The sequence below is a fragment of the Beta vulgaris genome, chromosome 8, assembly GCF_026745355.1.
Source record: "Beta vulgaris subsp. vulgaris cultivar EL10 chromosome 8, EL10.2, whole genome shotgun sequence".
NCBI classification, from domain to species: domain Eukaryota; kingdom Viridiplantae; phylum Streptophyta; class Magnoliopsida; order Caryophyllales; family Amaranthaceae; genus Beta; species Beta vulgaris.
In genome coordinates, this window is record NC_079209.1 from 57,365,213 (window position 1) to 57,378,437 (window position 13,225).

General features: G+C 36.0%; 2 protein-coding genes across 2 annotated transcripts; both read left to right on the forward strand.

Annotated features, from left to right (window-relative positions):
* Positions 1-5,309: 5,309 nt before the first annotated feature.
* LOC104902119 (protein SLENDER RICE1-LIKE 1) lies at positions 5,310-7,264 on the forward strand. Its single transcript, XM_010689801.3, has one exon. It carries the CDS (start codon positions 5,574-5,576, stop codon positions 7,020-7,022), a length of 1,449 nt encoding a protein of 482 aa, XP_010688103.2. The 5' UTR covers positions 5,310-5,573; the 3' UTR covers positions 7,023-7,264.
* Positions 7,265-11,763: 4,499 nt separating this feature from the next.
* On the forward strand, positions 11,764-13,040 carry LOC104902120 (steroid 5-alpha-reductase DET2). The gene has a single exon (XM_010689803.4). It carries the CDS (start codon positions 11,942-11,944, stop codon positions 12,707-12,709), a length of 768 nt encoding a protein of 255 aa, XP_010688105.2. The 5' UTR covers positions 11,764-11,941; the 3' UTR covers positions 12,710-13,040.
* Positions 13,041-13,225: the final 185 nt, after the last annotated feature.

The following is a 13,225-nucleotide window of genomic DNA, read 5'->3' on the forward strand; positions in this document are numbered from 1 at the left end:
GTTTTACAACGACATCAAAAGAGGGAAATCTGACTGGTCTAACTGAGGCCGAGTTGGAGTCTATGGAGGAAAGAGCACACTCCACTATCTTGCTATGCTTGGCGGACGATGTCATCACAGAGGTTGCAGATGAAAACACGGCTGCAGGTTTGTGGTTGAAACTGGAGAGCTTGTACATGACAAAGTCGCTCACAAACAAATTGCTATTGAAGCAAAGGTTGTTTGGCCTACGCATGAGAGAAGGTATGTCCCTAAAAGATCATCTCGATCGTTTGAATTCTATTTTACTGGACTTGCGTAATTTAGATGTTAAGATTGAGGATGAGGATGCTGCGTTGTTATTGTTGGTTTCCAAGTAGCTATGAACATTTTGTAGAGTCTTTTGTGGTTGGAAAAGACACTGTGTCCCTAGAGGAGGTAAAGTCGGCACTTTACACTAGGGAATTGCGTCATAAAGCAACTGGTGATATGGTAGAGGATCGTGATTATTCTGCAGGTTTGGTAGCAAATGCTGAGAAAAATAAGGGAGATTCGAGTAGGGATAGGAGAAAACCTAGGTCGAAGGGCCCTAAAAGTAGTGATCTTTGCCATTATTGTAAAGAACCGGGTCATTGGAAGAGTGAATGTCCTAAGAAGGATGGTTCGGCTTCTTTTGCAAAACAAAATAAGGTTGACTACGATTCTGAGGAGGATTTAGCTCTAATTGTCCATGAGGAGAACACTTAGAAGATAAGTGGGTTCTAGATAGTGGATGTTCTTCACATATGTGTTTCTGACAAGGAGATGTTTTCGACCTATACTTATGCAAGAGTAGTGTTACTTTGGGTGACAATACGGTGTGTGAGGTGGTTGGAGTAGGCTCTGTGAGGTTTAGAATGCATGATGGGAGAGTTAAGGATCTTAGAGGCGTGAGGCATGTTCCACAACTTAAGAGAAATCTTATATCTCTTGGGATGTTAGACCGTAAGGGTTTTCGATTCCAAGGAGGGGATGGAGTTTTGCGTGTGGTGAAGGGTTCTTGTGAGTTACTTCGTGGCGTGAAGTCAGGTGTGGGTAACTTGTATGATTTGCAGGGTACGACACTGGCTAGAGATGATTCTGAGTTGAAGCTGCATTCTGGGTTGAAAAATGATGGTCTTGAGTGTGAGGTGGAGCTTATGGGGGCTTCTACACATGTTGAGGGGTCAGAGTCAAGAGAATGAGTTCAACAACCGGGTTTGAGAGTACTACTTGGGCTGAGGATGAGAGTGTCAACAGTGAGGTAGAGTTTGTGGGAACTTCTCCACAACTGGTTGAAACTAGAGGCATCAAGAAGAACAACAAGGGTCTCTCAGCAGCAGATTGGTATGATAAGGTTCGGTTCTATCGATACTTGTGTGCCACTTATAGCTATGGGATCTCGAGCGACATGTCTTTGCCAGGGAGTGTTGGGTTGAGAGGTGATTCTGGGAGAAGTCACCAAGAGGTAGCTAGATTGGAACTCCAGGAGGAGTTACCTGCGTTCCAGTGAGGACGGGGTGGAGTGCTCCGGCGCGAGCATAGAAGAACTTCGACGGAAGTTCCCCTGCGCCAAGGGTGTTTTTTTTGGGTACTTAGACGTAAGTGCAAATGGCTCTAGTTGGAGCAACTGGCAGGGTACTGGCTCGTCTTGATTAAGGTGGAGCTAGTGTGTTTGCGTTCAATGAAGGCGATTTGATTTCCGACGGGTAATAAATTGGGTTTCAGGTGAATGCGCAACATGGGTCTCATAGGTTGTGAGACAGGGTCGTCCATGATGAGTGGTCAGCGATCTTGGCGAGATTGGGTGAGACTCATATGAGGGCAAGTCTGGCATCGGGTGAAAGATGCATGAGCAGGAGGGGAAAGGAGTATCTCGCGTACTGTTGCAGAGGCACATGATGTGTTGATGGTTTCGAGGTGGAGTTGTGTGGTAGATGCAAGTCAAGGTGGAGATTTGTGAAGTGTGACTTGCGCGAAAGTTGTTCTCGGCACGAGTGGTGCGCCCGGACCAAATAAAGGTGCGCCCGCACCAGGTCAGGTGCGCCCGCACCAAGTAATGGTGCGCCTGCACAGTCGCGACGACAGATTTCAAGAAGTGAGGCAGAAACTTTGGTGCTCCCGCACTCAAGGCATGTGCGCCCGCACATCAGGCTGGTGCTCCCGACCAGATGATGGTGCTCCCGCACCTATCGGGGAGGCGAAATTTTTCCGGGTTTTTTTTTTATCTTACGACTTAGGGCTTGTATCTTAGACTTCATATAAATATGTTTTGTCATATTTAGGGCTTTTAACCACAAAAGCTAGAGAGAGAGATTAGGGAAAACACAATAGAGGAGACTAGAGAAAGTCTTTGAGATTCAATTGCAAATCCATTCAATTGAATCTTGCCTATTGTATTTGTAATCGTCTCGTTCATAGTGAAACAATCTTTTTCCCTGCCTTGAGGACGTAGCTATCACATTGATAGTGAACCTCGTTAAATCTTGTGTGTTCATTTATTCGCTTTCTTGTTTTCTTGTGAGTGTGCTTGGTTGTTGTGAATTCTTGTTGGTTTAATTAAACGCTTCCGCATAACAATAAGTTTGGCCTTCCGGGTTAAAACTCGTGCAAAATTTTGATACATAATCGGACATTTCATACTAAAATTATGGATAAGCATGGTTTAGTTTGGAAAAAGCATCCATCTTAATTAATACTTCATGTTATATTGATGATAATTAATCAAGTCAGAGGTGACAATTATAATTAGGGTTATGAATAATGACATGGTACTAGCTAGTGACCATATATGTATGGATAAATACAGTTTAACTAAGCATCTTTATCAAATTTTCCTTGTTTCTTGAGAAGTAACAGAGTTCTTGGACATGAAAGGATAGTTAATCACCAGACATATGGTTCTGTATAATTTTTCATTCCAACATTTATCCAGTACTTGGTTTACTGCATTTAAACCTTGCTGAATTTGTAAGATGCTTGAAGAGATAAAGAGAATTAATGAAAGAGAAAAAGGAAGCAAAATCCTTAAGCTTGTTATTTAGATAAAACCAAATACTGATCAAAGCACCCCGGCACCGACTTTCCCGCCCGAGACTCAAGATCACCTCGTCTCTCAGAGTTGCGTCGTAGCACATTATACTTCTTTGATACCTAAAAAAACCTTAGGTTTCTTAATCAGGTTATGTGCGTATTCTCTCCATTTCATAATATAGTGTTTATTTCTTTTTGCACGTTATTCAAGACATATCTTAACTATCAATATCTTCAATTTCGTATTTATAAAAAAAAAAGTTGATATCATGAAGTATTCATTGAGCGAATCTAATAAGATCACATGTAGTTATTGTATAGGTATTACCCAAGTCTGCTGGCGGACATTTATCATGACCGGCAGCAAATGTCCAGGACGCGAACTCATGAGAAGGAAACGGATGTTCCTCAATATGAGACCAGGACTACTCTAAAAGTTTTTTTTGTATATATTAATGAGAATATTTGATAAAAAAATTTATAATTTGACCATAAAGAATGAAACAAACACAATATTATGAACGGAGTCATGATGAGCTTAAAGCATTAGAAAACTTAAACGACTTGTGTTTTTCTTTTTCTCTTTTTAGTTTATATCTTCAATAATATCATGTGGTTAACTTCTGTATCTTCTAAATTCTATTGATTCACTATGGAAGTAAAAGAGAGCTCTAAGAAGAAATACATCCTATCTATTTCCTTCTTTAATTTCTTGCTAAATTATAAGGAATTGATTTTGTATCATTGCTATCTTTCACCATCTTTTATTTTACCGTTGCCCTTTTCATATCTATTTAAGTAATGGTGGAATTGACCTTAATTAATTATGGATTGGACTTTCCAACTACTACCTAAATAAGAAAAAATTGATGATTGATACTAATCACATTAAAATTGATTGATTATGTCAGTAAGTTAAAACTGAACCCTCTTAATTAAAAGTTGAAACTTTGACACCTTCTCTAAAATAAAATAAGACATTTTTCCATATAAGATAATAAGACTACTATATCATCCATTCACATCACACAAAAAAAAAAACTATTCCGAAAACACATTCATGAGTTGCTATTCTACATTAATTAATGAGTTACCTTCCAAAAACACCCATAAAATTATATTATTTGCTTCCCTATACACATTTTTCACATATTTTGCTTAAATGAGCAATACGTAAAATGTGCAAATACAAAATGTGCAAAACATATCAGATAGAAGAGAACAACTAGTTATCGATGCTCTGAAAGCACTATGAAAGCTTTTTTTGAAAGAGAATTTTCATTTTTTGAAGGTCAAACGCCATCTACAATAGATTTTAAAGAAAAACAAGATATAACCAAACAATGTTAGATAAAAAAATGTCCTCGAAGAATCTATAATGAATCAAATCGAGCAATACAGCGGAACCCCCTTGTTATTTGCTGAATCAAACAACTATTGATGAGAAAGTTTATCATTCTGACATAGTTTTGGAAGAGCATTCTTGATCGAGCCATGTTTACCATATTCGAGATTCCAATACCATGTTGAGTCTCGAACTTCAACCAATGAGAAAAATTTCTCATACCAACAAAAAAAAATTATACTCACAACTACCCATAGGGAAGAAGGATATCTCCACAACAGAGACTACAAAAATCTCATAAAGAGATTCTAATCTATTCAACAACACAAGAAAAATAACTAAAAACTGAAAATAAAAAGAAAAAAGGGGCTTACCATGGACGATGAAAACATCCCGAGCAGTTCTCTAACTGATGAAAAAAGTGTAGAGAAGGCTAGGGTTTTAGACAGAGAAGAGAAACAGAGGGGGCTAGGGTTAATGAAAAGTAGCACTATTAAAGTTTTGTCAAATATTACCTTCGGTCTTTATTAGTTTATCTGTATTCCTTTTTGCGATGTCCCTTATTAGTTTATCCATTTCTTTTGTTTCTATTTTTGGAATGAGACCACTAACTTTCTATCACACATACATTCAACTTTAACATAAAATAATGGTTTCTCTTTCCTTCTATGTCCCACAACATTGTTTCTCCTAAAACTTTATTTAAAAGAAACGGATAAACTAATAAAGACCGAAGAGTCAAGAGAGTATAAACTATTGCAAACCTAATAAGAATATTTTATCTAGGGAAAAAACCTATGGTAAACCCAACAAGAATCAAAACATTTTAAACTTAGCCCGCTTCTATGAGCCGCCGACTTGTCATAATTCACGTGTTAACATTACATTATTTCACGTAGCATGTAATGTAGTATATATATTATACATGTACCTTAGTTTATGTCATGCCCAAATATCCCGTTTTCATAATCTCTCAAAATTCTCTCTTCACATATTTCACTCCCCACCTTTGCTTCTTCCTATTCAACCCACAAACTCCAAAATACTACTTACTAGTTACTACATAAAGTAAGAAGTAATGTACTAATAAATAAAACTTTACATAGTGATTTTAATTTGTTGAAGTTTCTCTATTGAAATTACGTTTCTCATGATCTTATCTAAATAATTAATCTATATTATCTAATAATATATAGAGATGGGTTCTCACGAGCTCCGTGGTTCACCGTTTCCGGTATCTGATATCGACGGATTATCCGGCGATTATCAGCTCACATCGTGGGTTAACACCTTCATCCCCGAAATTGGATCATTGCCTACTCTAGGGACCGGGTTTTACCCGGGTCTTAGTTATTCGGATCCGGGTCAAAACGAGTTGATGAAGGTTATTGGTGACACGTGGAAGGATCAGATTGAAGAGCAGCAGCCAAGTGAGGAGAGTCAACTGATACCGTTGACTGTGGTTAGTGACTTAGAGGAAGATACAGGAATAAGATTGGTTCATGCTTTGCTGACGTGTGCGGATGCTATCCAACGTGGCGAATTCCAATTGGCTACTTTTTTTATTGGAGAGATGAGCAATGGGTTGATGACACGTGTCAATACGGCGTGTGGGATTGGCAAGGTAGCCGGCTACTTCATTGATGCTTTGAGCCGACGCCTATACGAGCCGAGCCAAGGTATGGGCTTAGCCGAGCCAGGGTTAGTGTCTAATGAGGTGTTGTATCATCACTTCTATGAGGCTTGTCCTTACCTTAAATTTGCTCATTTCACGGCTAACCAAGCTATATTAGAGGCATTTGAAGGTCAAGCTTGTGTACACATCATCGACTTTGGCTTGATGTATGGCTTGCAATGGCCAGCTCTCATCCAAGCCTTGGCTCTAAGGCGTGGCGGACCGCCTTCATTGAGACTAACCGCAATTAGCACACCATCGTCTAATGGACATGAGTTTTTCCATGAGACCGGGCTAAGGCTAGCCCAACTAGCTCGGTCTACTAATGTGAGATTCTCATTTAAAGTTGTTACAACTTCACGACTTGAGGATATTGAGTCGTGGATGTTCCAAACAAATTCTGAAGAAGTTGTAGCTGTTAATTCTATTTTTCAACTACATCGAGTACTAGGATCAAACATAGACTCAATACTAAACTCAATTAAAAGTCTAAATCCGAAAATTGTTACTGTAGCTGAGCAGGATGCAAACCATAATCAACCCGAGTTCCTACTTAGATTCACAGAAGCGTTACATTTTTATTCAACAATGTTCGACTCATTAGAGGCTTGTCAACTCGAAGTTGCTAAGCCTTTAGCTGAGACATTCATCCAAAGAGAGATATGTAACATAGTGTGTTGTGAAGGGTCATCTAGGGTAGAAAGACATGAGCCATTAGCCAAGTGGCGAACTCGATTGAGCCAAGCCGGTTTTAAGCCGTTACATATGGGACATAATGCCTTTAAACAAGCAAACATGTTGCTAACATTGTGCTCAGCTGAAGGATATTGTGTGCAAGAGAGTGATGGGTGTTTAACTCTAGGGTGGCATAATCGTCCGTTAATTGCGGCTTCTGCTTGGCAAGTGAGGATTGATAAGGATGGCATTAGTTTGACCCATGATGGATCATCATCTTCATCATCCTCATCATAGTATGAATTACAAATTACAATAATTAAATCATCTTTATGTTTGAAATATTTTAGTATATGTATGTACGATTTTAAGGATAGTATCAAGTGGGTATATTTCTTTTTGGTACCAAAATGTTACTGTAAGCAAAATCGTTTAGTAATTGTTATTATTTATTGTTTGTGCGAATTAAAACAATCATGCATAAGGTACAACTTTTGTAGGCTTATATTAAAACATAAATAATGTAATGTTTAGATGTACTTCCTCCGTTTTGTTTTAAATGCAACAAAAGGATATTATTTGTGAAATATAAAATATTCATTTATTGCATTTAAAACGAAACGGAGGAAGTAAGTTATATATATATGTCTTTTAGATCATAAGACATCTATAATTGCTAGCATCAAATTATAATAATAATAAAAACAAAAGTTTCTTTTCAGCTTAATCTAGTAATTAATGTCATATTTATTTAAAAGACGACGACAAACTGAGCTATCAACTAAGTACGTACTGCAAAATTAAACTATTAAATGGTTCTTCCTCTAAAAAAACAATTACGTCGTTAAACTATTAAATGATTATTAATTAATAAAAAACTCTCTCTCAAAACTTTTTTTCATTGAGCACTCCTATTTTTCAAATTCTAATGAAAGAGTCTTGGTTCAATCTTATTTTGAAAACCACCCATGGTTTTTTGTTATTGTTTAAAATCCCCTCACACCACTAAAAAGAATGAAAGAAAGAGAGGGATCGAGTTTATAAGGGTCAAAGAGGCTCAAGGGTGAGTGTATACTAAATTTAGGAACTTCTACAAACAACTTGTGTGAGTATGATATCAAACTTTTGAAGCAAAAATATAAAAAACTAGCTAATAAATATATGAAACATTATTTTATAAAAACTCATTTTTGCGAAAAACTAGCTTATAAAAAAATATTGGTAAAAAACTACCTTTTAAAGCAAAAATGTCGTAAGAAACTACTCCCTATTTTTTTTAGTTGCTACATCTGTTTTTTAAACAATTTTCGAGCTGCAACTTCAAACACCAATATCTGTAGTTACATATATGAAAAAATTATTAAAATTAAATTTTTGAAAAATACATATTGGAACTAATCAAACAAGATTCAACATGACTATATATGTTCTTTCACATGTATATAAAACTAAAAGACCGTCAAAGTTATCATGTGAATAGTGTCCACGGTCAAAATGTAGTAACTAAAAAAAGATAAAATGAGTATATGTGGCGGGATTCCGACCATTAACCACCTTTTTTCGATGACGACCTTTTCTTTTCCCTTTATTTTCCACGTAATATTTATTGAAATTTGCTAACACTCATTCACTTATCAGGACCCTCCAAATAGCCACATCTAGCAGATACCATTAGCGAGACTCATTAGCTGGATTACGAGGTCGGGCCTCTAGGCTCTAGCCCATGCTCCAATTCCAGGAGCTTAAAAGTTGGGCCTATAAGCCCACAACTTCAACTGAGAGCCACTGCACGAGCATAGTTGGCTACTTATGTAAACAATAAAACACAAAAGTTAAAGAAAAAATACACAAATTCTTGAAACCAAGCTTGCTTGGTGGAGGTGGTGGGAAACTCATCTTGTGATAAGTTCGAAGTTCACTATCTACTTGTACTTGGGAGTAAGGATTCTCTTATATCCCCCCTTACTCTCAAGCATTGACCTATGTAGTTGCCTAGTTGGGCTAGCTGACCTGCAATAGATGATGATAGGGACCGTATGGTCCTTCTTCTTACCAAGGGGTTCCCAATTAGGGTCGAAAACAAAAAAAAGTGCACAAATTCTTATACGATACCAGTGTACAATTACATATTTATTGTATATTCACTGTAACTTTAACCTTAAATAGGTTACTTATATTAAAGTGTATTGAACTATGCTTGAATTAAATATCTATGGAATTAACCAAGCACGGATTTTATATGCTATTTAATATATCGAGTTTATTTTTGTTTTGGATTTATGCCATCTGTTTAGCTTAATTAGTAGGGTACTATGTAAAACTATAATTAACTTTCTGTCTCCATATTATGTAATTTGCACTCTCTCCTAAACCTAATGAAATCATTCTCCTCTGCATGTGGATATAGCTAACACATAATTCCTTGTGTCAATTGTTCATTAATTTTTTCTTCTGGAATTGTATTGTCACAAAAGTGACACTTTTTAAGATAAAAGTAAAATGTTATTTGTCAGAAGAGGGTAACTATTTATCTCAAATTGTCACTTTTACTTATATAAAATGATCCAGTTAAGCTTAAAAGGTACTATTTGCTTTAGAGTAATCTCTATTGAATTGAGGTTATGTTTGGTTAAAATTTAAAATATTTTCAATGTAAAATTATTTTTCATTTAACATTTTATAATAGAAAAAGAATTAGTTCGTAGTACAAGATTTTTCTTTGTTTGGTTCAATATGAAAAAAATTATGGAAAAAAGAAAAATGGATGTGAAAGGGAGAGGATGGATAAGAGAATAGTAAAACGTTGTCAAGGAGGAGGAAGGAAAATGTATTTTCTCTTCTTTTTCAAAGAAAATAATTTTCGCCAAACAGCGGAAAATGAGAGGAAAAAAAAACTGATTTTCATGAAAAATATTTTACATCCTACCAAATAAAGCCTAAAAGTAATTTATTTCGGCTTAAGATAAAACAATAAATTTATTGTACACAATACTAATTGCAAAGAATATTAGGGTTAATCAAAAGAAATTAGAGTTCAAAATGTATATTTTTTTCTTTTTCTTGTTTTATTGCTTTTGACAAAAGAAAAAAAAAAAGGGCAAGCGCCGTTATCTGTCCCTACCACCGCAGGCGGCATGAGTGAAGTCACCCAACCACCCATGACTCTGACTCTTCCTCATTGATTCAGTGCTCACGTGTTATGACTTTACCTGACCCCACTGAGTAAATTGGGCTATTTATTGAGAAAGATAATATTTCTTCATTTGGTCAATGGACCAACAGGTCCAAAAGAAACCAATTGACAATGAAAGTAAATCTTAAAGGCCATTATTTTTATTATCTTCTCTATTATAATTGTAATATAACTTATTTCGGAAAGTTTCATAATAATTACATCAATATCTTATTTTAGTAACAAGACACAATGGGAGGATGTATAGAACATGAACCTACCCAAGAGCAACATCTATACAAATATATTAAAAGGCGTGCGAAAACAAGAAACTGTGCCACGTAATCAAGTACATATACGAAAGTGTTAACCACTAGACTAAGTTGTATTTAATGTCATTATCATAAAATATTATATTAATAAATGAAATTTTTCTTACCCGAAACATAACGAGCAACATTTTCTACTTACAAAGTGGATATCAATTTAAATGTGTTTCGTATGATAGTATTCAATAAAACGAAGTATACGAAATATTTTAATTGATATTTTACAATACACCTTGATATTTCTTATATCATATGTCATATCATATTTACCCCTCTACTCCTCATGCATGGGAGAGACATTTCCTTTGTTATTTGAGCTCCTCTCCTCTTCCTTCAAGCTTAACTTAAACAGCTCGAGTCGTTCATCTTCAGCTGAGGCCTGGGTCATTATTTGCGATCAACAAGAAACTCTAATCAAGGCATGCTCCTACAATCTAGGAAACTCCTAAGTTTACACTTCATAAGCTAGTCTAAAACTTCATAGGCTACATTATTGCTACAACAAGGTGTTCTCTTGGCCCTCAATGAAGGTATCAAAAACCTTCACATTGAGGGAGAAAATCTACTAGTTGTCAACGCAGTGCAAGATACCTGGGATCCCCCATGACAATCGACAATATCATCACAGATATTCAAACACTACTCTCTTCCTCTCATTATTGGGAACATCGTCAAGCACGTCTATTTTTTTTTTTTTATCCATATGAGCCACGAAGGCGGTACAACGTACAAAGAAGGGGAGGGGGATTCAAACCTGTGACCTATCATTCACAGCACCTCAATCTTAACCACTAGGCCAAGACATCCTTGGTGTCGAGCACGTCTATTAAGAAGTAAACAAAGCAGCAGATTAAATAGTCATGTCAATCATTTAATAGATTCTACTTTTATTTATAGAAGATTGTAAATAACTCAACTTTAAATTCCATCCATGTACATAACGTATTAGGAGTTCACCTCGTGCTCATGGGCCTTTTAATACTTTTCTTCTTACCTTTAAAAAAAATATCATTAACAACTACAACGGTATATTGGATGACTATATATTTTAAGAATATAGAAGTATATCAAATCTTTTGCTTACTAATGAAAATTGCAAAAAAAAAAAAAAAATTGATATTTGAAAGATATATATCGAGACGAATCTAACAAGATCCCACATGATTATATTTTTTTTTGTATAAATTACAAAATATAATCAAAATCACATAGGTAAATAGTGTCAAAAGTCGAAACAAATCATCTAAAAAAAGCAAGGAAAGTATATATATGAAGAATATAGAAGTAAATCAAATCTTTTGCTTGCATATATTTATGAATATAGAAGATAAATAAAATATTTTGCTTGTATATATTTATAACATTTTAATTATATAGTATCATTATGAGACTCAATACCTAAACCTCTATAATCAAAGGTGATACCAACCACACTAGGTTATCACCTGCCGTTCATACTTAAATATACATTCTTGTTTGGTCATAAACTCAACACCTAGATCTCTATGATCAAAAGTGATACCAACCACAGACTATCACCTGCCGCTCATACTTGAATATACATTTCTTGTTTGGCCATGAACTCATGATTCATGGATACGGAGATGTACACGTACCCAAGGCCCCAACTTACCCGACAGCCCTCCTAAAAGACACAGTATAAACACTATATATCCCCCACTTCATCTTCTTCCTCACCAAAAAAAACCTCAAAAATGTCATCCAAAGATAACTCTTTGTACGAATTTTGCCTAATATCACTGAACTTCCTCTCTTTCCCAACTATCATAAGTTGCTACTTCATCCAAGCTCCATATGGTCGCCATTTTCGTTCAGGGTGGGGCCCCACAATTCCATCATGGCTTTCATGGCTTCTCATGGAAAGTCCCTCCTTTTTTTTCTCTCTCCTCATCTACCCTTTTGGCCGCCACATGTCCTCTATAAGATCACTCTCTCTCCTCACAATTTTCCTCCTCCATTATTTCCACCGTACTTTTATTTACCCATTACGCCTTCGCCGGAAAACCACTAGCGGTTTTCCGATATCCGTTTCTTTAATGGCTTTCTCGTTTAATTTGCTGAATTCCTACGTTCAAAGCAGGTGGGTGTCTCACTACGGTGAGTATGACTCTGATAAGTGGTTTTGGGGGCGGTTTTCCGGTGGGTTGGTGGTTTTTGTTATTGGTATGGTGGTAAATGTGAAATCGGATTTAGTTTTGGTGGGCTTGAAGGCCCAAGGGGGTGGATATAAGATTCCAAGAGGTGGGCTTTTTGAGTTGGTGAGTTGCCCAAATTATTTGGGAGAGATTGTTGAGTGGTTGGGTTGGGCTATTATGACGTGGTCTTGGGCTGGGTTTGGGTTTTTTTTGTATACTTGCTCTAATTTAGTGCCTAGAGCTTGGGGTAATCATAAGTGGTATATGGAGAAGTTTAAGGAAAAGTATCCTAAAAATAGGAAAGCTGTGATTCCTTTTTTGTATTGATTGTGTATGTATGTTATGATTAGAGATTGTGAGCTAGGGAAAAGAGGGCAGTGCAAAGTATTAGTGTGAAATTTCAGCAAATAGTATTTGCTTTTGAAAGTGAAGGTGTGACATAATACCGGCTTTTTAAAGTGAATTTTAGTGTTTTGAAAGAGTGTTTGGATTAGCTTTTAATGTTTCGAAGTAGTTTTCGAAGTAGATTGATTTTAGTGTACTGAAATCGCTTTCAAGCTTGCTTGTAGTGTATTGATGTAGCGTCTATAGATTCTTCTATTATTTTGACTCTGTAAATTTAAGTAGTTGTGTTGGAAATATAATGATGTTTTTTTTTTTGAAAGGAACATAATGATGAATGACGTATTTGAACTTTTTAAAATAATGCTTTGCAAGAGCTGACAAAGGTAGCTTTCGGAGTAATGTTTGGTAAAATTTATAACAATTAGTATGATATTTTTCTCTAGATTTAGACCATTGCCTATCTCAAATAACTAATTCCACTATCATTTCTAAAATTTT

Excerpts from the sequence above, each read along its gene's own strand:
- LOC104902120 (XM_010689803.4), top strand. The coding sequence starts at position 11,942 with ATGTCATCCAAAGATAACTCTTTGTACGAATTTTGCCTAATATCACTG.
- LOC104902119 (XM_010689801.3), top strand. The coding sequence starts at position 5,574 with ATGGGTTCTCACGAGCTCCGTGGTTCACCGTTTCCGGTATCTGATATC.